Source organism: Tetrao urogallus (assembly GCF_951394365.1).
Source record: "Tetrao urogallus genome assembly, chromosome: 15".
Classification (NCBI taxonomy): Eukaryota; Metazoa; Chordata; class Aves; order Galliformes; family Phasianidae; genus Tetrao; species Tetrao urogallus.
In genome coordinates, this window is record NC_136828.1 from 12,957,036 (window position 1) to 12,983,302 (window position 26,267).

The 26,267-nt window shown below is 42.1% G+C and overlaps 1 protein-coding gene across 1 annotated transcript in view; it reads left to right on the forward strand.

The window, feature by feature from the left end:
- Positions 1-26,267, forward strand: part of PRKAR1B (protein kinase cAMP-dependent type I regulatory subunit beta) — a gene marked incomplete at its 3' end in the record, with an annotated part of 84,864 nt that overhangs the window by 46,825 nt on the left and 11,772 nt on the right. The window contains exons 4-8 of the mRNA XM_079543052.1: positions 564-625; positions 1,350-1,396; positions 9,110-9,268; positions 16,710-16,770; positions 21,197-21,318. Coding sequence (XP_079399178.1) covers positions 564-625; positions 1,350-1,396; positions 9,110-9,268; positions 16,710-16,770; positions 21,197-21,318 — 451 coding nt within the window. The remainder of the gene's footprint in view (positions 1-563; positions 626-1,349; positions 1,397-9,109; positions 9,269-16,709; positions 16,771-21,196; positions 21,319-26,267) is intronic.

Below are 26,267 nucleotides of genomic sequence, written 5' to 3' on the forward strand. Positions count from 1 at the left end.
ACCAAAGTGTAACTAAGACTGTCAGAGTTTGGACTCCCATCTTCTGCACTGTAAGTGTAATCTCTAGCCAGTTGTTATGCTACATTAATTTAGAGCCATCTACCTTTCCAAATATACTCTGCATTGTGGAACAGGTTTTGCTTGTACATGTGGGGCCAGATGTTCACAAGAGCAGAGCTCCCATTCAGGCATCTAGCAGTTACTGCCGGGACACATAGTGATTGCAGCTGAAAATCTGAAATCTGTCTTCTTAGACAGTAAAATATTCAAGCTGCCTTGTTTGCACAGTGCTACAAGAAGTGGCCAATGTGCATTTTATTCAGGAGTTCTTTCAAAATAGCGTGCACTGAATCACAGTCTCAGTTTTAAAGCACAACTTGTGCCAAGCTAGTTGTTTTGACTTCTTGCCAAGCAGGGGCTCATTTTCCAGTCACATCTAACATTTTCCTTTTCTTTTTCTGCAGTATCTGTTAATGAAGTCTCAATGAAACAATGAATGTAGGTCTACTGGCTAGATAAGAAATAAGTCTGATTCATGAAGGAACATTTCTTTCCTTTTCCAGTGACATATTTGATGCCATGTTTCCTGTTACACACATCGCAGGAGAAACTGTCATACAGCAAGGTAAGCCTTCCCCCCTTTTTCATCCTTGCATGTTTGCTGTGATCACACAGTTCACATCCCATCACCTGAGGGTTTGCCCTGTTTGCTTAATGGGAAGAATGTCCATATTCCAGGAGTTTGTAGGTGTTTTGGCTATGTGATAAATCCATTGATGTAGGCACAATCTTTTGCTGAATGTATGTAGAGCTCTCCAACACTTAACCTCAGTGGTAGATCTGTATGGTTTCAAAATGCTACAGCGAAACAGAGATAAGCAGTATTTTAAATGAAGACATTCATTCCTTAACTTCAGATAGCCAGGAAGCGAAGCACAGCTCAGAATGCTAAGAGTGGCACATTCTAGCTGAGAGAAATTAGAGGTGGAAAATATTTTCAATATTCAACACCTCATTGTGCTGTATCGTAGTTATCACACTTGGCAACTTACCTGCATGCCTGCAGCGTGTTGTGGAGGACTTCAGTGCCCTCAGGATATAAAGCCTCTTGCATGTTTACATTCAGTGAAGTGTTGGATCAATCCAGAGATGAATTAAAGCAAAGTGAAAGATACTAGGAAGAAATGGTCGTGACATTTTGATTTATGAAGGCACAGCTCTTTCTCCCTGTAAGTAATCTGCTGTACAAACCTGTGCAAATATCTACAGAATTAAACATGGAGACAGGAAATTATTGAGTAATCTAGCAGACCTTCAGGAAGCAATCACCTTTTATATTTTGCTTCCAGGTGATGAAGGAGACAACTTCTATGTGATTGACCAAGGCGAGGTGGATGTAAGTACAAACTTACAGTCTGATACTTATTTTGAATTTAACTAATACAATTTTATGCTCTGGCACGCAGTTTGATCCAGCAGTGTTCTGTGGTTCTGTCTCCTTTGTTCTTGGAATAGATTTCACAGTATTGGTCTCATTGCTTTGCTTTTGTTGTGTTAAGTCATTTGTGCATAATTTCATAATTGGCGTGTTTTACATCCTAGCTTATTTGTCCATTCCAAGCAGGAAAATATGGTATCAAAAACAAGCAAATGACATTATCTTCAGAACCCTAACCACACCTGGAGGTGTGCAGTCTTTGGCAGAGCAGGCCACCATGCTGGAATGCACCCGAGGGTTCAGATCAGCCAAAAGGAAAATATTTTCTTTAATCAGTTAGCTGATGTGGTTTTTTCTTTCCTTCCAAATTGAGATGCAGCCTCAGGCAGTTAGTTTCATCTTAGAAGCCTTAATTCGTGTTTAAAATTAGGTCCAAATACGTGAACAATACAGCGTATTAATAAAGCAAAGATTATTATACGTGTAAAGTGATCTGTAAGACCACAAAATGTTTGCAGGAATATGTGGTGGGTTAATCAGCAAGACTTGGAAATGATGACTTCTTCTGAAACCGCCCTCCAAATTGTGATCTGTTCACCTCTTATCGTTTCTGTGCTGCATGAGGCTGCCTCCTTTTCAGTTCTGCTGCAAGATTCTCATGTGTCTGAATTCCTGCACACCTTGCATACCAGTGCTGTTGAGCAGGACTGCTCATTAGCAGCGGCGCTCCTCAGATGCCCAGACGAGTTTTGTTCGGAGGGTTTAAAGAAGAAAGTGATTTGTTTTAAAGGCAGGCAGGAGCATACAGTTATTTTAGTGAAAGTTATTTTTTTAGAAGCGTGTTTGTGGCAGGAGACCATCTAATTGGTATGGCTGGGAATTGAGAAACCTCACACGCTGCCTCTGCCTCTGGAAGCTGCTGCTCAGGAAATCCGTCTGACTCACTGTTCCTATCAGGCATACCTCTCAATAGCAAACACTGCCACATCCACAGTGACAGAAAATAAAAGAGCAGTATTTATAGAACAGTGCTAAAATTTAGTTTTAAAATACTCGTTTCGGGCCCTGTACCTGGCTTAATTACTTCCTTGGCTTTGAATCAGATGCACAAATGTACATAAATGCACATCTTGAAGATTAATTCTCTTTAAAACAATCAGTCCTGACTGAAAGCCCTTGAGAAAAGGTTCTTCGCTGTTTGGCCTGGGGAGAGGGGGAGTATAAATGGCATCAGAAAATGATCTCAAAACTTTTGCAAGGTGGCAAATGTTGAGAAGGGCTTACTTACAGCACCAGAGGCTATATTCTGTCAGGTAAGATGGAAACCTTAGTTTCCTTCTCAGGTATAACCTGACATAATAAAAAACACCTTCTTGAAGGTTAAAAAAAAAAACAAAAGAAGCAGAACCTGTGATAGACATCTAACACAATGTATTACTTGTCTATCACAGGTTCTGCCTGTTTTTTGGTGGATAAAATTGAAATTCTTTAATAAATGCTCTTGACCACAAGTGGCCCAAGAAGATACATGTGTCCACATCATTTTTCATGACTTCTGGAGTTCATTAACGTTTTAGGCAGAGCAATACTGTATATCCCAGAGCATTTCAGGATCCTTTGAGGCTTCTGAGATAGCGTGTAGGGTAAAATTTGAAAAAACAGCTAGAGCAAGTGAGTGGTCTGAGTGCCACTGCAGTGCGAGTACGTGCAGGCTCTTAAGCAGTATAGATGGTTTTGAAAATGGTGTCCAAGATTGCTGTTTGCTCATGTCCAGTAATGTGCTCCTGTGGCAGATCCCAGGCCCGTGGCTGTGCACCATCATGCTGCAGATGCTCCCCAGGAAAAGTTCTTCCACTTTCAGGGCAGCGGTGCTAAAATCCTTTTTGTCCGAAGAAAACCCAGACCGCTAGTAACCGAGCTGCAGTTCATTTAAGCCTTGCCAGATACTCTTTTGGCATGCTTCCACCCTTCTCCAAGAAAAAAAAGCTACTTGGAGAGTAGATAATTGACCCCGGGACTTACAGCCTAGAGCCATTATCTGCCTAGTTCAGTCAGTGTTGGCAAGTGCATCGAGGCTTTTCACCCCACGCCAGGCTGTGCTTTCTCTGTTTCCGTGATCAGGTACAATGGGACTTGTGGATTCAAGGAGCAGTTTGCTCTGAGTACATTGTGACTGATAGCAACGAGTGCACATGCAAAGATGTACGTAAAGGAAATGGCAATTACCATCATAAAATCTCTGTCTCCTGGAAGAAAGTTGGGGCAGAGCTGAAAATCTTTCAGCTAAGAGAACAAAACTAAACAAAGTACCAACACAGTCGGAATAACAAAAGCAGTGAGTGGTGGTGTGAGTTGAGAGAAAACCCCAAACATTCTGAAGTAATTCACTGTTAGTCTGGGGATGGGCACCCAGAAGAGTAAGAGGATTCTCATGTTTGCTTAGAAATAATCTGAGTCAAATTAGAACTACAATTTATGAACGTATCTTTAAATATAATAACACTTTATCCTCAACTCTTGGCCTTTCTTAGAGTATAAACCAGCCCTGTTATCATGCCCACAGGATGAAGTGTCTGTACATTTCCTTCGTGCTGTTACAGTGGACAGCCATATAAGATGCAGCCCCTCCCTCAGTTGGCAAGCACTGTGCCCTGCTCACATGAGCTGTGGGCTAAGGAGAAGAGTGCAAATTGTCGTACAGAAGTGGTTTTTAATCTCACTTCCTAATGGCAGTGAGGAAGACTTACAGTTATACAGCAGCAGTTTTCCAGGCAGTAAAAGCCGACATCCACAGATGTGTGGGTAGCACCTCTACCTGATTTAAAGAAATCAAAGTGTTCTTCAGTGATTGTGAAAGCCATAGGAGCTATGGGAGGAAGGTTCTTATTGCTGGCTGTTATTCTCAGGTCATTTCTTTACAGCAGCTTGCTGTCTGCCATGTATGCTTGCTCAGCTCAATGCAGTGCAAGCCATCACCTTTCTGCTTTGCAGCACATCCCAGAACACCAGTAATGGGGTACGTGTGGGAGAACCCGCTTTCCTTCCCTCATGCAGCAGGTGTATGGGCCAGGATGGGAAAGGTAGTGGACCAGGGCAGGCACGGGGTGTGAGAGGACGTGATGGAGCTGTCAGTCACAGCCTTCCTTCTTCGCCTTTCGGGGCTGAGAGGAACCATAAACTCCTGACCTGGTGCTGCATCCACATGCAGTTCATAGCGAGTTGTTAAAGGCGTGAGGGTGGAAGTCTCAGAGGTCAGCTGCCTACCAGAAGGGTTCTGCTCAAGGAAATGTGAACGTGTGCCAAAATCTGGCAGAGCTTAAATTATAGTTTCCATTAAAGATCTTGAAAGCACCTGCTAAAGTATGTGTCTTGCAAAAATCTCTAATCCATATTTCTAAATATAAAAAGACTTCCTGTTTATTATTTTAATCCTACAACCTCATTTTTATTTTTTTCTATACTTTAAAAAGCACCATCAACTGCTCTTTCAGAATAGATGTTGTTTTTTTAGAGCCAGCAACTTCCCATTCTATTTAATGTCACAGCAACTTTCTACAGACATTCTCAGGTTTTCTTCTTGTAAAACAACAGCCATTGAAATGCAATTCGGTGAAAATCAAGATGAAAACTTTTCAGTGCTTTTCTTAAATAGCTTCTGTGCTGTATTAAGCTATATTTGGAGCTATAAATTAAGATTATCTTTCTACTGTAGGTCAGATCTTCTTGAAACCCTTATTTATGTATACAGATTGTCTACTTCGTATGTACAAAGATGAAAATTACACAGTGGTTTATGTGAGAATTTTAAATTTTACATGTGGATTTTAAAACTAGTTATATTTTATAATCCATAGGCTGCTTTTTGTTTGAATTCTTCCATCTTTATGGTTCTTCCTGTTCAATGCCTTTCTAATTTCAGAAGGATATTTTTTTTTTGAGACTTTAAACAGAACTTTTTAAAGTTTGAAGCTTTCCCCTTGATTTTTTAGGATTCTGAGAGCAGCCTCCAAGTTTGTGTATTTATATTTGAGAAAAGCACATTCACAGTACAAATAAAGTACTGGCTTTATTTGGGAAAACTACCCACATATAAATATCCCTCATGGCTAAGACTTGGTTATTTTTCCAAGAAGAAATAAGCCTCATCTTCATTTTTGGATAACAAATATTAAGGCATGACAAGACACAAAGCACAAATTATTACAAACAGATTCAAGGGAGGAGATTTAAGATCTGAAAGTTGCAATGCCTGGAACAAATTAGATTGTCCACACAGATCACAAAGTGGCCTTAAAAAAAATAAAAGCTAAACAGTTTGCTTGAAATCAGCAACGCACGAGTGAGAACTTAGTAAAGTCACTTCTATGAAGCTCAGAGATCCACGTTCCTCTCCTGCATTGGAGAAACGTGGCTCTGTTACTGCTAATGCTAAGGTCACACTGTGCTTCTCTGGATGAAGATGGATGAGGCCAAGATGCATTCCGACGGCGCTGAGCATCGTGTGACTCATTGCAGATTCTCTCACAGCACATATGTGTATCGTGGCCTATGGAGAACGGAACTGCTGATGTTCACAGAAGGTTTTTCCCACTTGCCTCCTAAAAAATCCCTGAAGTGAATGAAATTGCATGATTTTCCAGCCCACAGGAATTGTACTGCTGGTACTAAATGGTGGAAAACAATAGGAATCTTAAATACTCTTGATCTGTGGGAAGTAGGTGGTCCTGCTGGCTTTATTCCCCTTCCTATTTGGGCATCTGCAGTCACACGTTTCTGCTCGGCTGCAAGAAAGAAAAAGGTTCCAATTGTTACAGAGCAGGCTGAGGAACAATTAGAACTAATTCCCTTGTATCCTTGCTTCTTTGGTTAGAATTCACAACTGCCTGAAGATGGTTGAGCCAAAACCGCAGTATTTTTTAAGATAAAGAAGATCATCTCAGCTGCTGCCATGTAATATTGGCTTTCATAAGGTGTTCTGAGCCTAAAATAGCTTTACTTCCTACACCTTACAAACAGAGCTCCTTTCCTTTTTACTTCTTATCTTCTTTTAAAGTGATTTAAAGGGAATCGTGGACCCTCTGTCTAAGGGCAGAATGGCATTGTAATATTTCATCGGTGCACTTCAGCATCATCGTGAAGACAAAAGTTGATGGATGACTTAGGCCTTTCCAGAGAATGAAGTGCAGTGGTTTTCCTCTTAGAAAACAATAGTTATTCTCAAGCTGTTTTGTCCTTTTGGAGACTGATATTGGAAATGACATTTTTATTGGGGTAGTGAATGCTGAGCCCAAAGACTGTCAGATCAGTGATGTGGTTTCTCTTCAGAGTACTTTAAACCTGACACCCTTGGGGTGGAGGGATGACTGTTTGCATAAACAGTTTACAGGCTGGATGTCAAACATATTTTGGGGAGCCTTGTCAAGTAAGACAGTAAAATTAAAGAAGTCTTACAGCAGATTTGTAGTAGCCTCTGTTTACAGCAACTGTGCAACTGTAAATGTCTGTCCATGGCTTGCTCTGCCTCGAGTTTACCATCTTAATTCCCCTCTGGGCGACAGTCATGCAATGCATACTGCTTTAAAAAGAAGTGTCAACCATACTGCTGAAGAATTATGTGTTGGTATGAGTTTATTTTCTGCTTATAATCCAAACCCTGGTTTATATTCCTCAACGAAGTTGTCACTGCATTTAACCAATCATTTTACCAAACTACCTCTCATGCAACAACAAAATCTGCTCTCTGACAAAAGAGCATATAGAAACACACGTATCTTTTCTGTGCTAAAAATGAGAACACTGACATTCACAGTGGACTCCACAGTTTATTCAAGTCTATTGGACTGTCCTTATTGACCCTGAAATTTTCAGTGAGGACATGAATTCGCTGTAGCAAACCCAGGTCCATCTGGTGAAGTACCTCTCAATATAAGAGCATGTCCTGTCCCTGCATTCACACGTGTGGCCTGGTTTGCCATGGGTGGATTGAGAAGAATCAGAAGTAAGTTCTGTAAGATTTTTTCTGCAGTGAGTGTGAAGGTTTGAGAGGAGATGATGTTGAGATTCTCCTGTGTGCCACTTCTGTGGTGGCAAGGAAAAGAAGCGCAAACACGTTTTTGTAGCTTGGCTTCGTTCTTGGCAGCCTGCTACCACCTGCCTGTTCTGGATTATTTTTACCCTTTATATCAACCCCTTGATCCTCAGATGCTCCAGGAGCACAAAGAGCTGCAGCAGTGCCCTGAGTTCAGCAGGGATGCTAATGGTGTCCCTTTTCAGCTGGCTGCCAAGAGGTTTCTTGATGAGCTGAACTGCTCCATGGCCTCATTTAGCTCCTACTCAACCAGGTTCTCACTGACCTCAGGAGGAGCTGGATCAGATCTTAATTGGGTATCGGGAAGATAAATTGGGATTGATTCCAGCTATAGTCTATAATATGCCTTTTCATCATAAAATGAAAGTAGAAGTAAAATTAATACTGACAATTCATTGAGTTTTGACCCCAGTTCATTTATTTTGCTCACCACCTTTTCTCATGCCTAGCTTGAGTGTGGCTCTAATTCATATATTTTTTAAAACTGCTCATCTGTTACCAGTAATTGATAATATGCTATGGTCTTTTGCTTTCCCATGATTTCCTGCTGAAGCCAAGAATACCTGCATATTTTCTTCACAGTGTTTTTCTTCACAAAGTTTCCATAGGAATTGAATTCATTCTAGTTGAATTCTGTTGTTACTGGTCTGTAACAGACTGGGACATACTCTACACTGGATAAGTGCACACAGCCTTTCCTACCCTCTGACCTCACTGACACATGAGTAGGATGAAGAGGGCTTAATGTGGAGGTTTAGAGCAGCAAGGCTTCAAGCAAGCTGCAGAATACACAACCCATACCAGCCTTAGAATGCACGTTATGTCTTGTGGTCTGTATCATCAATGGCAAATTGAGCTCTGTGTAAAACACCTTCCTAAGTCCTCTTTTCTGCACTGAAGATTTTACATAGCACCCAGGTGTAGGGCTTCTCCAATTATATGTCTCAAATTATAGTGGTATCGACCCATACTGTATTTCAGGAAGATATATTGCCTAAGCAGCCTTTGGGTGAATTACTGCTTCGTATGTTCTGATTCCTGAGTTATGGAAGGGTAATTCTGTGGAGGATTTGGGAAGCTACCCAAATCCAACGCACTCGGTACTCCTTGCTAAGGGAGGAGATTCTGATACATTTATATGTTGGAGGCACTAAGCTTAGGGGGCAAAAAGAGTTTCTTTTCCAAAGAAGACACCCTTTTTTCAGTGTTTTTCATTTCATGGCCATGGTGCTTTTCAGCATCCCAAAGCCAAAGTTGTGACAGTTCTGCTTGTTGACTCTCTGAGCCTTGAACACAAGAGGAACAGCCTGGTGCCAGTTAACCATGGGAGCTGGAATTGTGGAGAGAACATACGGTCATTGTGCTGAAGCAAGATGACTTGAAATTCTGTCCACAAAGCAGGTGGTTGCCCTCTTTTTGACTGACTGAGGAAAGTGTTCTGCTCTGGTTTTCTTTCAGTGCCCACAGCACTGACTAATAGAAAGGAAATTGCTAATAACTTGATAGGTAATGGGCAGGAGGAGGGAATGGCGTCTAAGACCCTGGTCTCATTTTGCTTCTCATTTTGTGTTCTGCTGTGACAGGTTTATGTGAATGGAGAGTGGGTCACCAGCATTGGAGAAGGAGGCAGCTTTGGGGAGCTGGCACTGATCTATGGAACGCCCAGGGCTGCCACGGTCAAGGCCAAGACAGATCTCAAGCTGTGGGGCATCGACAGGGACAGCTACAGGCGCATCTTAATGGTGAGTGTGTGGAGAATGACTTGTTTATGGAACTGATATTTTTGCTTTCTTCTGTAGTGCCAGTGCTACTCTGTTCAGATTGCACTGATTATAGAAAGCTCTGCGGTCTCTGTTCCTAAATAAAAGAGAAAGGACATCACAAAAACATTAAGTAACTAAATTAAGTGAAGTAAAAGGTGACAACATTCAGCACAAAGATGCTGACTCAGAAATGCAAGTGAATAATATATATAATAACTGCTATACATGAATAGCTGCAGACAGCTGTGAAAGCTTCAAGAAGCCTCCGGTACCTACCTAAGCTAATGCAAGTCTCCTCATGTACCTCAAAATATCTTTCATCACTACACCTTGCCTATGGGGTCTTCCAGTTTGCTTTATAAACTATTCTAGGCAGACAGTGCTAGGGAAATTGTAAAATAAAGCCTCATGTAGACTCTACCCTCCATCTGGTTGGCCAGCAGACAGCTACATACATCACAGGATGTGAAGCTGCAATCTGTGCTGAGGGCTCATGGCTCTGCTCCTTTCAAACTCCTTGGTCTCTGCAGCAAAGCTCAGAAGACCTTCTGGGCACCTGGGCTATGTGCTGGCTTATGGATTTGCTGCCAGTTCTTGAGTTGTGAGTTTAAAATGGAAATTCTGATGAATGATTTACTTCAGCAACATCATAACTTTTTCGGGTGGTGTTTGTTTCTGATCTCAAAGCGTGTGTTGTTTCCTTCCCCATAGAATAGTCCTCTTTTCTTTTGATGATTAACAGACAGCTCTACTTAAATCTTACTTCTTTCTCTATAGAATTTGTCCCTAAAAGATGCATTATTTCATTATGGAAGGAAATTAAATTATGGTCTCAGCATAATAAAGGATTGTGCATTTTGAGATTGTATTTATTTCCAGTGGATGTTGCAGGTAACTGAAAAATCAGCAAAAGGATTGAGTGGATTTTACAGTTGAATGATTAGTTCTTAAGAAACGGAGTGTAAGTGTGATCTTTGTTTATACCTGTGGTGACTGTTGGATGTCTCTATGAAGCATTACTATTTTCTCTCTGTATTCCATTATCTGAACTCTCTGTCACATAAATGAACATCGCACTGACATCCAGAATTCAGCTGATGGAGATACACTCCATGCCCAGATGTCATCTTGGTAGCTGCAGGACAAGATACAGGAATAGTGGTGACAAACACACGATCCTCTCTTGTGTTGTTATGCAGGGTGAAATTCTTCAATGCTTCCCAACGTAGAGAAGCAGGCAGCAGTAACTGAGACTTTTCTGCAAGATACTTCTGTATTTCCCTCACAGCTGGGACCATTAAAAATTCAATTACATTCAACGCTCAAACATCATAATTGTAATTTTCCCAGTACTTAGATATGAAATATTTCAGGCAGCGAGGTGAATTAATTGCTGCAGGTATTGCAGGTGCCCTGTTTTTCGCGCTGTCCACTTCAGATGCAATTTCCTTATCCATACTACATGGATTCTGTCATCTTTTCATTTCTTTGTACGTGGATAATTCCTTGGCTGTAGGTGAAATGAGACACCTGTCTCCGTGCATTCATGTGAGGGCAGGTTACAGTGTCTCTCTGCACATTTCCTCGAGCCCAAGAATTAATTACATCATGTTTCAGTGGTTGTATTTCATACTTGAGGCTAACTCCACCATTACTTGGCTGGTTTTGCTGTAGTTGGTTTTAAGAGGCAGTAGTTGGTGCCTTTCAAGTCCCAGAAACACGATTTCCTGCCATTTAGCCTCTAACCTCGTGTTTCTAGAAAGCTGCTGGATATTTTAGATGTAGAAGTGCTTCTGATTTTAAATGAGGAGCAGCAACGCTTAGGATAACTTTTGAAATATATCATTTACCATGATTTGAAAACTGAGAGGGAACAGCATTTTTTTAATTTATTTCCTGTTTGCAAATACTTTCGTCCAAAGATGGTGGTTTATTTTTTTCTTTTCTGTAGTCAGATAAAATCCCTCCCTGACCCGTGATGCTTTTTCCTTTTGTCTGCATTCCTTCCTGGCCGTGACCAGTCCCATTTTTCTCAAGCTGGCATTGAAGTTTTATTCAAGTTGTAAATATTTATTTGTGAATCATGCCTTCAGGTCTGCCCTTGCCAAAAAGATTTTATCCTGTCATGAGACGTTGACTCCGTGCCTCATTTCTCCTTGCAGGCTCTGCTTTGGTTCTTTGCTTCACACGCAGTCGGTTCTGCTCTGTGTTTCTGCTCACTGCCATTTTCCCCACTTACCTGTCTCATCCATACTGACTGCTTTGTGGGATGAATAAAACGTGTGACAGGAGGTTTGGGAGTTTTGGTTTCCCATCTTTTTGGGTGGACAAAGCCTGATGCAAAAAGCTCCTGCCGGCTTTTAGTTGCCTTTGTCAGCCATTTATTACTTGAGACTGTCCCAAAAGAAGCTCTTCAAAATAGATGTTTTTCTTTATATTTCATTGCCTCAGCCCAGGTACCCTGATAGCTTAAGGGTCACATTCAAGTTTGTTTTAGCAGCTGTGATGGTTGTAAATGCTGGGATCATTCTTTTTGTTAGGTTTGCAGAGAAACTGCTTGACTTTCTTTGCAGTCCTTCACGAAGTGTTACAGCATGAAATTCATTGTATCAGATGGATTACAAAAACCACTTCAGCGTGTTCCCCCCTCAGTGTTCTCACAAATTTCTGCACGTCTGTGTGTCCCATTTGTTACATAAAAGTATCTGTGCTAAGCTGCATGCTTTTCACACTGTTGCAGTTTTTTACCCACACGTTCTCTGCGTGCTCACCCACAAACACAACTGTGTGTATGTGTTCTGTCTTTATTTACATTCTTCTGGGAGAGATGCAAAGGAATTTTTTGCCTTAGGATTCTTATCTAATTCAGTTGCTAAAGCGTTGCTGCTTTCTTCTTTGCTATTGGGATTCAAGAGCATCACAGAGTGGGGAACATCCCAGGGTAGTACAATATTTGTATTCTAAATATGGCAAATACCACAAATACCAGAGAAGCAAATGTCTGTATCCCTACATCAGATTGATCCCCCAGACAATTCAGTTCCCAGACTGAGGAAATTTGAAGTATTAATTTCTTGTAATTTCTTCTGCAAGAGGGCCTGGTTCAGGATGATTTAACTCTCCTATGGTTCCCATGTTCCAAGTTACCTGGCTCTGAGAGTGAAATTGCATTGCATGCAGTACTTTTTACTTGTTTGGCAGATTTTGCTCATGGAAAATGAGCTATAATACTGGGATATAAGCAGTGACAAGGAAATGTTAGACAGTTCCTAATTTTGTGTTGCATTTTTTAAATGGTATTTTGGCTTTGTTTTGCCATCTCTTCAAAGCTTTGAATCTGAGTACACGTTCTTTAGCAAGTGCCTTTTTCCACTGAGATAAAATCAAGTCAGGAGGACTTAGCATTTCCATAAAATGTAGATTGCATGCTTGCCAAAACATAAAGCAAACATGAAGCCTGCTCTCTCTTTAACATCCATGCAGCTGAGGTCTTGTGGGGTATTCTGTTTTCAGGGCCAGTATTGCATTGTTTTGTTGATTTTTTTTCAGGCTCCTGCAAGAATGTACACCCTAAGCATCGTTCAATATCAGGTTTACCCAGGGATTAACCAGGGCTGGAGCAGCCCAGAAGGCCATTCCAGTGCTTCCTGCCAGCTGCATACCTGCCAGCATAGCTTTTTTATTTGAAACTTGAGCCACGCTTTGCTTTTCGGTAGCCATTTGTTGGGCTTCTTATTGAAGGTGGGGATTTCTAGGAAGGACCCAGTCAACTCCTGCCAGCCTGTCTGCAGTGTCAAAGAAAGGGAGCATAAGAGAAGGCACTGCGAGTGGTGGAGAGTGCAAGCTGGAGTGCTTGCAAAGAGGCAAGCAGAGGGGAAGGAGGGCAGAGACCTGACTAGAGAAATGGGGAGGAACATGGAAAAAGAAACCAGCGGAAATGAAGAAGAGACAGCTGGAAAATAGATGCATCAGTCCTATTCAACACGATGTGTTGTAATCTCTGCAGCATTCATTTTTTATAGCCTGTGTATTTTTAAGTGGTCCTCAAATGTCTTTGAACACTTCCCTGGTTGGAACTGGCAAACGCAAGTGACTTGTTTCTCCTTGAGACTGTTTCAGGGAGCAGCACTGCAGCTTAGAACATTAACAGTTCTTCACAGTGAGAACCACTGCTTTAAGGAAAGCTCGTTCAAGTCAGCTCTGAACTGGGGGGAAGCAGAACAAAGGAAAGTGGGGAGAGGAGAAGCAGTGACTGTTGAAATACGAAGATATTAATAGGTGAAAAAAAGCTGAAGTAATAAAGGCTTTCTAGAACATGCCATCAAAAACCCTGCCAGTGCAGAATTGTTCGTGTACATTACTGTTGTTACCTGGCTCAGTCAGTAAGATTTTTGCTTCTCTTGGGGACCTTTTCTGAAAGAGAATAAATCTTAAGTTGTGAAAACCTCTTTGATATTCATCTTAAAGTAGATTTTTGTAATTTTCTCCTATTACTTTGAGTTATGTCAAATTATGCTGACTAAATTATCTTATCTAAAATATGTGTAGGTGCTGTCTGCTTAAAACCTTTACAAGCATGCATGCTAGTTATGAGTATAACGAACCTATGATCTTGGTGCTGTGCTGAGCTACACAGGCTGAAGTTGTTTAGCTCTTTCCATTTTAGCTCTCCCCAAGGGTTTTAGCAGTTCTTCAGGCTTGGTGCAGCTTTACAGCACTTCTCTGCAGAGGAGGTGCTCAGGCAGGATGTGGCAAACCAGCAAAGTCACATCAGGGCCATGGAGGTAAGACTTCACTCCTGAATAATGTCTTTGAGTGCACAAACCAAGGTAGCTTTGGCCATCTTCTTATTGCAGGATGATGTTGCAAACCACATCTCACCTGCTGTCTCCCAGTTTGCAGATACCATTGCTGTCTGCTTCTGGAACATTGTGAAACTACTGCATACGATCAAATTCAGTACATGTCCAATGAGAGTGCTGGTTGACACTTCTGCAGAAACCACTTGGAGGTAGGAGAAGGAGTGGATGATGGAGTGTGATGGAGTTCATACTCATGAGTAGTTAGACCGAACAAAGCAAGTACAAAAGGGAAATTGTGAGTGAGAAGTGACACTGCATGTATGGCCAGGGATAAGAGGGGAATATTAGGCTGATCAGTGAAGGTGGGAAAGTAGGCAGTGAACGTGTTCTGTTTTTCTGATTCATGGGAAGGAAGGACGATTAATACTTATGGAAATAAGCACGTGCTTTGTTGCTTGTAAGATTTCTATTGCTGTTTCTTTTTTTTAGCTTATATTAGAGTAGTCTTCCCAGATCTCTTCCCCTCTTTGTGTTTATGAGAGCTTGAGCAGGAAAATGCACTTCAGTGAAAACAAAGCAGTGTCCTGGCCCTGGTGAGTGCATGAGGGTGAGCCAGACTTCTGCCTACTGGAGGAGGAGTGGGGATCCAGCTGTGTTGTCTGGGAACCAGTTACACATTAAGAGCAGTCCCAGTTGTAGCTGAGATTCTCGATGCTATCACAATACAAATAGTAGCACACTCAATTAATTAGTTCCCTTTCCCAGTTGTCTTCAGAGTGAGTTCTGTGTCTCTGCACTGGCTTAGTTTAGCCAAGATCTAACACCCCATGGTCCCACAGTGATGGGCTCTCACTGCCCAGCCCTGCCAGGATGCCAGCAATTCCCACTTTCCTGGGTCTCGTCTGCATCCCTAAATACTCCAAGCTGTGGTCAGGCGGGACTTATGGCCACTGATTACTGCTTCTTAAAATTCATCTGTGTCCACAGTCATTTTAAAAGCATTTTCCCCATCTGTCCCTGGCTGCCCTGGCCCATCACACTAAACCACCAATCTGGTTTTCCACAGCTGTCAATTTTGCCGGTCTAGTTTCCACTCGATTGCAGGGAGGAAAGCAACAACCGCGCAGAGTCCAGCTTTCCGTTCTTTGTCTCGCAGTGAGCTGTCAGGATTTGGCGTGGTTTGCAGAGCCTCCTCCGTTTGAAGTTCATTTTTTTCTTTTTGGCACTTCAAATGCTCCAGGGGCCTCCGAGGTTGAGAACCAGGTTTGTCAGACAGAGAGGTCAGACCGGGGTTACTGATGCTATCTCCGGGAGGGGAACTGTCATCACCGGGCTCAGAAATTATGGGGGGGTGTAGAGGGGGGACACTGGGAGCTGGTGCTGCTGGTTCAGAGACCCCGGAGGGGCTTCTGCTGCTGCTGGGGTAATTCCAGAGCAGAGGTAGCCTGGGAGAGGAGGGTAATGTTGGAGGGCAGCCGGCAGCTTCTGCTGGTGCTCCTGTTAGGAGCTGGAGCTGCGGCCCGGTGCTTTGGTGGAAGAATTGCCTGTGATTTGGGGTTGTTGGATCAGGCCCCACCTGAGCAGCACTTGTAGGAAGAGAGAATACAGACACTGACATTTGCTTCTCTCTTCTTTCTGGCCTGAGAATAAACGCCATCTTCATTTCCCTTTCTTCAGAAGATGAGCATTGTCACCTCCACGCTACTCCTGTTCTGTAGGTCTGGCTCATAGGCACCAGGCAGCCTCTGACATCCACCACAGTCTGTCCAGTGAGAAACGACATGGGCTGTCGTGTACAGGAACAGCACAGTGGAAGGAAGGCCCTGGAATTCCTCTTTGCTACCTCTGAGTCACTGCTGTCACTGCAGGAGCTTTAGCTTATTAGTAATTTTTGTATTGGTCATGTTGCATTGTATATATTCGTAACAATGTGTGACAAAAACACTTTCTGGAATGGCTCCTCTGTGGAGCTTCATGTAAGCGTAAGTTTTTCCTGATAATTTATCACACAAAAAATCCGAATTGGGAATGACTGTGCTGCTGACTGTGCATACATTGATGGATTCTCTGCTCCAAAACATCTACATTGTGTTAAAATGGTAATGTGACGAGGTTGCTCAGCAGGAGCAATACATACAGCTCTGTGCAGGGTGCAAACACAGGCTGGCACACAAACACTCCTGGCATTAGAGAGTTTCTAACCTGATAGGATGGGATCCATGAGGGGGACACTTTTATCCACTTTATCATTGTAACCTTCCTTCTTGTAGGGCCTCACTGGTAACAAGATATATATTGAATTAGCTAAGGAGTTAATTGATGAAGCTAGATGTGTGCCTGCAGTAATGGACACAATTCATCCTTGGTGTCCAGTAACACCAGGGAAGGTGGTGAAGTCAGTGAAATTACACCAGGGCTGAATTTGATTCCTTCTGTCTTTGCTTATCAGGAACACAACTTGCCCAGACATTTTATGGGGAAACATTTGCCTTTGGCTGTTTTTACTGGCTATGCTTAAGATTTGGAAGGAGAAGGGAAAAAAAAGCAGCCGTAGGAAGAAATCACAAAAATACTTTGTGTAATGCCCTGCCTTCTTTTTCTCTCTCCTTTAATAACAGGGCAGCACACTGAGGAAGCGGAAGATGTATGAAGAATTCCTGAGCAAGGTCTCCATTTTGGGTCAGTTGCCCTTTGGACTTGCATGTTCGTTCCTCTGTTGTACATGCTGGCTGAGTGAATTTTGGTCTTTGATGGCATGATGAAAGCAGTGGTGGTCAAACAGGAGATCTCACAGCTGCACTGTTTCCTAAGGAATGAAAGTGTAAAGAGCCCTTTTTAGGAGTTGTTTTTCTCATTCTTTAATAAGCAGTGCACATTTCTTTGAAAGGCAAATCTTTCCTTAAATATGTGAACAGACATGCACTGGTAACCTTTCAGTAGCTGCTGCTGCAGTAACTGCATGTGGATAGAAGAGAAAACAGAACAGAGTGACGAATTTGTCATAAAGTCAGTTACATCCTTCCAGGTGGCAGGTGAGAAGCTTTTTCCTGCAGGAATCCTATATTTATGTGCACTAAGCAAACTAACCTCACAAATCAAAATGGGCCGAATTTTTTCTTCTGTGTCTTTTACAGCCTCTGTCTCACATTCTTAAAACATCTGTTTAGCTTCTTGTCCTTGGATTTTGTTTCCCTTTGATTAATGTGATAGCCACGAAATTCAGACATGTTCTTGATGGCCTTCAGTAGGAAAAACAACAAACCTGTAATGCCGGGCCAATCAATCACCATTAGCAGAACAGAAACTTCTAATAAGGAGGACGGTGTTAGTCAGTGCAATGAAATGTTGGTTCTGTATGAGAAACGTCATGCTTCTACTAGGGCTATTTTGAAAAAACAGTTGAGGATTTATTTCCTACATAATAAAAGTATTTGTCTTCCTATTTAAACACTTTCTGTTTCATGCTTAAGATATTCCTCTGTGATTTGAGCTTATGCACCTGAAATATGAGAGTCTTCATGAGAATAGACTTGAACTTTGGAGAGGTGCCTGCGATATTCAACTATGTTTCTCTGCTTAAAGTAAGCCAAGTATATAGCATACTTATTAATGAAGTTTACATCATTTAAGTGCCTTCTTTTATGCTTAATTTTAAACTTTCTGTATCAGAAGTGTTAGTTATACTTAATTGTGGTGAGTATTTAGAGAAAAAAGGATCTCTGCACCTGTACTAATAGGAAGCAATTACAATTTGAGACATCTCAAACCGATTCCAGAGTAGAACAGTTACGCAGAGATGCACTTCCTCAATCATGTGGTTTGCAAGATAGTTATATCCTACTTTGTAGAATGGTTTTTCAAACTCAGTAAGAAATGAGTGAGGACTTCAAGACTTGAAGCTTTTTTAAGTACAGAAAAGACCGGACAAAATAACACATCATTTCAGGAAGAAACAGAATTTAGGTGAGACGTTGAAGGGTTTATTTCATGCGTGTGAAGAGTAGATGGCAGCTGGAAAACAAAAGTATTTTAGACATCTCAAAGTGGAAGGAAGTCAGCATCACCTCGTGCCTTAATTGGTCAGAACTTGGTGATTTCTTTACAAGGCCTGCCTGTGTCTGTAATTACCTCTGTAATTGTAAGGGCATAGATTTGCGTGAAGGCTGCTCTGAAAGTAATGCCTCCTGTTTTGTTATGTTGGCTCATGACATCAGAGGCAGATGTTGCTGGGATGGCAGCAGAGGCTGAACCTTCCCACCAATATCCCATTACATTTTGTGACCACGTGACAGATGGCAGCAGAGGGACAGCCTGACAGGATGGCGTCTGGCGTGGAAGTGAGTATGTAGCAAAGGTGTGTCACTGAATTCCTCTGTGCAGAAAAAATGGCCCCACTGACATTCATCAACACTTGTTGAACGTTTCTGGAGACAGAACAGTGGACGTGAGCACAGTGAGGGGCGAGTGGTGCATTTCAGCAGCGGTGACAGCAGTGTGAAGGAAAAGCCATCTTCTGGGTGGCCGTGCACAGCTGTCCCACCACGAAATGAAGCGGGCTTTGATCAGCTCCTCTGCACAAATCAGAAGATTATGATCAGGGAACTGTGTATGGAGCTGAATATTGGCACTGTCGGAAATGGTGGTAGAACATTGGAAAAGCAGGTGTTTCCCACAGAAGGAACAGAATGAACACCACATGCAAATTTGTCAGGACCTATTAAACCAAAACAGGGCTGGAGGTGCCAGTTTCCTGGGTAGCATCATTAGTGATGATGAGTTGTAGTGTCACCACTATGAGTCAGAGTCAAAATGGCAGCCTGTGGAGTGGCAGCGCATGAATTCCTTGTCACAGGAAAAGGTGATGATGCAGCCCTCAGTGGGTGAAGTGATGTGCACTGTCTTTTGGGGTAGGAAAGGGGTGAAAAGACACACAGGCTCTTGTTCATCACTGGTGAAAACGCATAGCTAATGGTGATGACTGTGTTGAAAAGCAGTGCTTGGTAGCTTAGAATTTGCCCTGTCAAGTAGTGTTATTGTGCTCTTTGTAGCTGTAGTAGTTTCCATAAAAATAAATAGGAGGCATTACTTTTGAAGCAACCTACTTATTTTTTTTTAATCCTAAGGACTTTTTAGGTTATCGGTAGCTGCCTGTCTAAGAAGGTGTGTTGAAACTAATCAATTTAAAATTTTTCCCTGGCCTTTAATTAAATGTACAATAATGAATTTGAATGTACAGTTTAGAAATTGAAAAGATTGGTCTACTTATTTGTTGTTTGAATTTAACTCTGCAACTCAAATGTTAAGCTGTATCGTGTACAAAGTTCTGTATGGTACTCTGCTTGCAAGAGCCATTAACCAGTGTATTTGTAGTGGCATAATTCCTATAGACAAAAGAGAGACACTTCATGACTAGAGCTGGAATTAGCTTTGAATTTTTCATAAAGGCAACTGAAGAAGTTTAAAGAGATTCTTTCTTTTCATTCTTAATTACTGAGCTCTTTCTTTAAAAAAGAAAAAAAAAAGAAAGAAAGAAAGAAAAAGCCCACTCTACTCTGTATGAAAGAGTTTTATGCTCATTTTTAGTCAAACAGAGCACTGTTTGAATGTGGCACTGATGGTATGAGCTTGGACTTTGATACTGATGGTTCTACACGAAAGGCCACGAATATACCAGGACAGTCCATTAGTGATTATAGGAGGGAAACATATTAGGAGTAATTATTTCTCAAGTTGCAACAGAAAATGCACAGAAGCATTAAGTTGTGTTTTTGTCAAGCAGCTCAAAGCTTACGTTTCGTGCACTGATCACCCATTTGGTCGTCAGACTCTGTGCACTCTTTGGGCTCAGCCAAAGGGCTGTTTGGATTTTAGAGAATAACTCTTTCACATTCCCACAATGCTTCTGAGCAGTGTATTGAACTAACTGCAAAAGCCAGAGTCTGAGCAAGCAACCCAAGTCTGGTCTTGTTGTCAGAAGCCATAGAAGCCACTTAAAATCGTCCAGTAATTCCTAATGAATTAAGGAAGAATCAGTAGAGCTCTAGTACATGAATTTTAGCTCAACTTTTGAAAGCTATGAGGGTTATATCGTTGTGTTATCTATTCCTTTTAATAACTTCTAATCCTGTTGCTTTTCCCACTCAAATCTGATTGAAAAAGGTAAAAGTTCAAACACAATTAATTCTCTTGAATTCTCATGCAAAGAGGCAAAAGAAAGAGACACAGATTACCGTCCCTTATCTTCCCAAAGGCAGGACAGATAGAATTTGTCCCTAGGAAAGGCACTGGGAGGAAGCCAGCAGCCCAGGGCTGGCCGCTCTGCAGACTTTTTTGCCATGCAGGTATCAGAGGGAATGGTGGCAGCTGCAGGTAAGCGATAAGGACACAAAGCCACAGGAGCCAGGCTTTGTGAGTTCCTTTACTCATAAAACAGACTGTTAATAATTTCTTATTGAAGTTTACTTTGAAGTTTTATAGCTTTTTTTTCCTCTGAGCGGCAGAAGGAAAAGAAAAACAGTTCTTACACTGTTGTGTGCAGTCCCAATGGCCAAAATTGCAAATGAAACAGAGGTGCAGCTTTACTGAAGCAGACTGAGCCCCACTGCCACGCATGCTAACAGGGACTCGTGTTGGCTCCAGGAGCTCCTGATCTCATCTTTTGGATCAGCACCTTTGCAGTGCTTATTCAGAAGGCCATTGTTAACCATCTGAGAGCAACGCTGCTGCAAAGACACCAGGACTTGTTCTGGCATCTGGGGTGGGATGTGGCAGGAGAGGATCTCAGTCTTTCAGAACAGCTGGGCTGCTCCTGAGCATCGAGGCAGCAGAGCTGATCGCAGACCTAGGGAACTGCAGCCAACTATTCCTGTCCAACTTTCAAGATTCTTATCTGAGCGATTACTAAAGTCTAAGGCACAATGAATAAATGTATTCATGTTTCCCAACTTGAGGTTCGTGCAAAGTGCCTGGATGAAAGAAATGTTTCTTCTATAACATTCTATATATCTACAACATTCTATATATCGGGGCTGTCAGTTTATATATGAATCTTCTGCCAAAGTTAGAATCTTTTTATAATAAAGTTTTATGATCTTCAATATTTTAGAGTCCCTGGATAAATGGGAGCGGCTGACAGTGGCTGATGCGCTGGAACCTGTCCAGTTTGAAGACGGAGAAAAAATTGTTGTGCAGGGAGAACCTGGAGATGACTTTTTCATTATTACAGAGGTAGGTTTGGCACCCTGATCAGCTGTGTCTTTTCCTGCTAAAGATCAAGACTTTGTATGAAAGGCATTTGGTTTCAGTTTGATCTCTTACTCCAGCATAAATCCGAACTAACTCCACATGAACCAGGAGAATGACTCAAAATTCACATGAATTCAGACACCATTTCTGTGGAAATATCGCAGGACAGTCCTTGATTTCCAGGGAAGTGAAGGCATGGAGGAATTTTGAGGTGTGTCTTCTGTCTTTACCATTTGAAGGTTTCTTTTCTAATTCATTTTTTAGATTGTTCCAAACTGTCCGTATTTTACAAGGCTGGCCAGCCACACGGTGTGTTGATCTTTGTTCCCAGAGGGACTTACAAGGGAAATTGCAGCGAACATCTGTAGACTGGAACAGGAGACCTGATCTGAAAATGGATCATTTGTTCTTCGTTTTGCCTTAAACTCAGTCCAAATGGTGGAGCCATTTTCTTGTTTACTCTCACATAAGCAGACAGATCTGTCAGGCAGCTGAAAATACTGACATCTTTTTGGGAGATTATCTGACACTTCAGTTGCACCATCTCACTTCTGCAAACAGATGCTGATGGGATTTCTCCTCCTCTCTGGCATAAATATTTGGGTCCTCTGTATCTCACACAAATACTTAAACACTGTGATTTAACAAGTTATAGAAAGGCATTTGAGAGACTTTATTTGAGAGAAGGATAACAAGGCAGCATTAGGATATGATTGTATACGAGTTGAAATAGGAGTTTGGGACATATTTCTCAGTGCTGGCTGTGAGTGCTCCTACACAAATCCACAGACTGGCATGTGGCTGTGTGGTGACAGTTCAAGTGCACAGCTCAGGCCATGTGTTACACGACCAGCAATAAGGCAGTGGGGGTACAAGGGGTAGTAGCTATCTGAATTCCTGTGGTGGGAGAACATGGGTCAGGTAGATGTAATGAAGCTGGTGTCGTGCTGTTGCCTTAGAATCCAATTGCATGTACACGGAATACATCTTGGGTTCCATCAGATGCGGTGCTGTGACATGATTGTTTGGAGGAAAGAGACCTTGTGCCACGCAGGTGAGAAGGGGTTTGCACAGCACCCATTCCAAATGGTTCAGAGGCCAGCAGGTTTTCCTTTGCTGCTTAAGTATAAATTTTTGGACAGGTGCCTCTACCCAAGGCAGCCAAAATTCAGTTCATAATCAATATATGACACTTAAAAAATTCTATTCGTTTTTTTCCTCTTGAGTGTTGGATGCTGGTGACGAAATATTTATTTGATTTATGAACACAGTTTATCTCCTGATGCTCACAAAGTTGTCAGTGCAAATAACCACACCTGCAGAGCATACAGTTACACACTGAGGAACCTTAAATATGTGATGAGCCTTCAAATCAATGGTGAGGGAATAAAACCAGATTAACTGTTACTTAGATGTTGTTTTTTGTCTCATTAATAAGATCTTTACTGTATAAGAAGAATTGAGGAACTGTTGTGCCTCTTTGGAAATGCGGAATTTTTATTTCTGTGAGTATTACTGAGCATCTTGTTACTCCTTGCAAGAGCATGAGACTAGAAAAACCTGATTTTCTTAGCCATCAAATTCCATATGGAAAATTGGCAGCTTGCTAAAGAATTACCAAAGGCCTTTATTTTCCCCCTATGAAGGAACAGCTGTAAAGACTTGAATGGGTAAGAAAGTATTAGCACTGCATACTATGTAACCATAAAGTATCTGCTCACCTCACCCATGAACTGTAAATCTTGCATAGTTTCTTAGTCTGGAAGTTGCCTGTACTGTTCTGCATTAAAGAATGAACGTCCAGTTATCAGCTATTTTTTGTGCTGCAGAAGTATTTGTGTCTTCTCACAGAAAATTCAAGATTTGTGTTTTAAATCTGATTTCACAGGAGTTTGCATCTTTGGTGTTCGATTGATCTGTAGGAGATTTGATACGAGCCACTGGGAGCACTGTTTTCTACAGACATTGGTTGAAAGCTGGTTTGTTGTCACAATATGCCTGACAGTCATTATGGTCTTTCATATCTTTATTGATTTCTGTGGCTATACAGTCCAGAACACTACAAATGCAGCCAGTTTTTTGGCTGCCATGCATGCAGAAACCATTGCACGCATCACCAGGACGCAGCCTCCTTTGGAGGCACTTTGCCACAGAATTTTTGGGCAAGATAGTGAGTTATTACAAAACGTGGTTGTTTGCAGAAAGCCTTAGGCATATCAGTTACCAGTTTGTAAGTCTTTGGTAAAGCCAGAGAGATCACCAGCATCACAAATATTGAGACTCTTGTTGTAAAAGGTTCTTGCAGACAGCAAGGACAGCACGTGGATTTTCAGTTGTTTGCACCATTCTCTGTGATCTCCATAAATTGCTCATCCTGTGGGATGCAGTCTTTTCCATCCCCTGGTCCTGCAGAAGGACATTGCCAGCAGGGGAGCTGGCATGCTCGGGATTTGCAGCCTGAAGTGCACCTGGTCACCTCTTGAAAGGGACACTTCCAGATTGAGTGGAAAATTCCTGATTGAAACCAGGAATATCACCCTTGTTACTATGGACAGAGGTAGATGGGCTCCCTTTTCTGCCAGTCATGCAGATTCACCTGTTCCCTTTTTTGTTTTCCTTTTGGTTTTTTTTCTGAGAATAACCTTTTTTCGTGGCTTTCTGTCCAGCATCTGCCTCCATACCATGGCAGGGTGCAGGCTGCTGGAAGGACAGGCTCTGCACATGGAATTGAAAGGCTGCAGCATGAGCTCAGCAAAAATACTGGAATAACAGAAAATGTGCATGGGGGAAAACCATGGGAAACCAGACTGTGTAAGTCTACTGCTCACAAAGCTGTCTGTGGTCATTTTCTGGTAAAAATCTAATGAGAAGAATATTACCCTGAGATTTAAGGACTGCCACAGTTTGTCTGTCGTTCTGTCTTCGCAGGCAGCAGTGCGTTGCTTCCTTGCAGCAGGATGGGTATTTTACTCATTTGCATTTGACACAGCCTTCAACAAGATTTAGCTTAAGTATTTCAAGGCTGCAATTTTTTCCAGCAGTAGATTTTTTTTTTAATGTTTGTACCGTGTCCCTTCATTTGAAGATAGGCTGAGAAATGAATGCATGCTTACGGAAGCAAAGTAACTGCTTTTGTGAGATTGATTTACTGCACTTGAAGCTGGTAATTAAGAAAAGAAAAAAGCAGCAGCCCTGCAGTTTTGTATTTTCAGATATTTCCAGGTCTCAGTTTCCCACTATGCTTTTCACACAACAAACTCGGGCTTTCCCAGACCAGACAGATGTGGAATGTATCTGTTGGATTCCAAGGTCATGGAATTATCCCATATGAGATTCCTGGCACAGAGGTGAAAAACTTTAAGCACCGTGAAACAATTGTTGCCATAAAGAATAATATTTTGGCAAGCGTAAATCATAACAGATGTACAGTTCCTAACAAATAAATTTGCAGTTGTATTGCACACTGCCACACTGTGTACCCAACAGTAGGGAGGATTTATTCATCTGACTTCAGATAAAGCAAATATTTTTAGCTAGTGTCTTAAAGTGGCAGCTTGCAAAAGCGTGTGAGCTTTGCGGAGTTAAACGGCGTAGGAACTGCTAAGGCCCTTTAATGAAATGTTGTTTGAATGGGGGCTGATTTTTGTTCCCAGCTCGTGCTTTGCCACTGTTCAGTATGAACAGTAGTTCAGGCCATTTTAGTGGTGCTGTGGGACTGGAAGGAGATTTTTGCTGTTGTCTAGGTTACTGAACAAGGTAGTGGCAATAGAATTAAAAACAGAGGTTGGGATCGTGTATCGTTCTGTAACTTCAACTCAGCTTTGGCTTGGTGGCAATGCACCCTGAAGAAAAGCCCATTAAGCAGCAGCCAGAGCTGATGGGATCGCAGCCCTGCAGTGCCCTGCTGGGATTCCCAGCTCCCACCCCTCCCCACATCACATCACTTGGATCTTTTTGTCACTGCTGGGCACCATGTATACTGCTGTGAGCTCACTGACTGTGCTAGAGGAGTCTTCCTGTATTGGTTGCATACTGAGTGCTCTCTGTGCTGTTTGCTTGCTGAGCTGCTGCCATATGGCCCTGATTCTTCATAAGGTTTGACGTGGCTTGAGAAAAATGCACACACAGATGCAAATGTATGCAGGTGTGGGAGGGGAGAAGTGCAGTGAGAGTGCCCTGCCGTGCCAGCTTGTGCTTGTCCTTAGCGTGCTGTCTGTGCTGTCATCTCCTCTGAGGACAGTTTGGTTCAAGTGCTGCCTAAAGCAAAGAAATAAAACTGCGTGAGAAGCAAAACAATTCCAATTAATTGTTGGTTGAGCTGCCCAGTGATAACATGCAGCAGTCTAAAAATAAAAGATCTAAAAATAAAAGATAATTGGCAGGAGGAAGTTCAAGGAGAAGTGGACCCATTGTATCAAGCAGTTTCACATTACAAATTTTATTGGAAAAAAACTTCAAAACTTACTTTTTTTTTCACTGTAGATGGGTATTAAGTTAGAGTGGGTAGTTCCAGCCTTCTCTGTGCACAGCTTGGGACTGGTGTTCTTCCCTGCTGTCCTTGTGGCTGTCAGAGCAGTCTGCAGGCAGTGTTACCCACCCCACACCTCTGTTTCCACACCAGTGGAAATAATCCTGATGACGCTCCATGAAGGTGAGCAACAGCTTAATGGGAAATCACATTAAGTATCCATTGGTACTGAAACTAGGGAATGGGAACAGCAAAATTGGAAAATAAGGGAAAGTTTTCACTGTCAGCACAGAAATCCTTCCAAAAATAGTAGAGTGCTGCCCAACTGATGGAAATTAGTGGAATGAATTGATAGTAATTATTGATCCAGCCAAGGATAGTGCAGATCACATTCAAAACAGCATGGTGCCTGCTGGGGGGCTGCTAGTTGTTGTATGCTGTTGATGTTTCCAGTCAGGGCCAC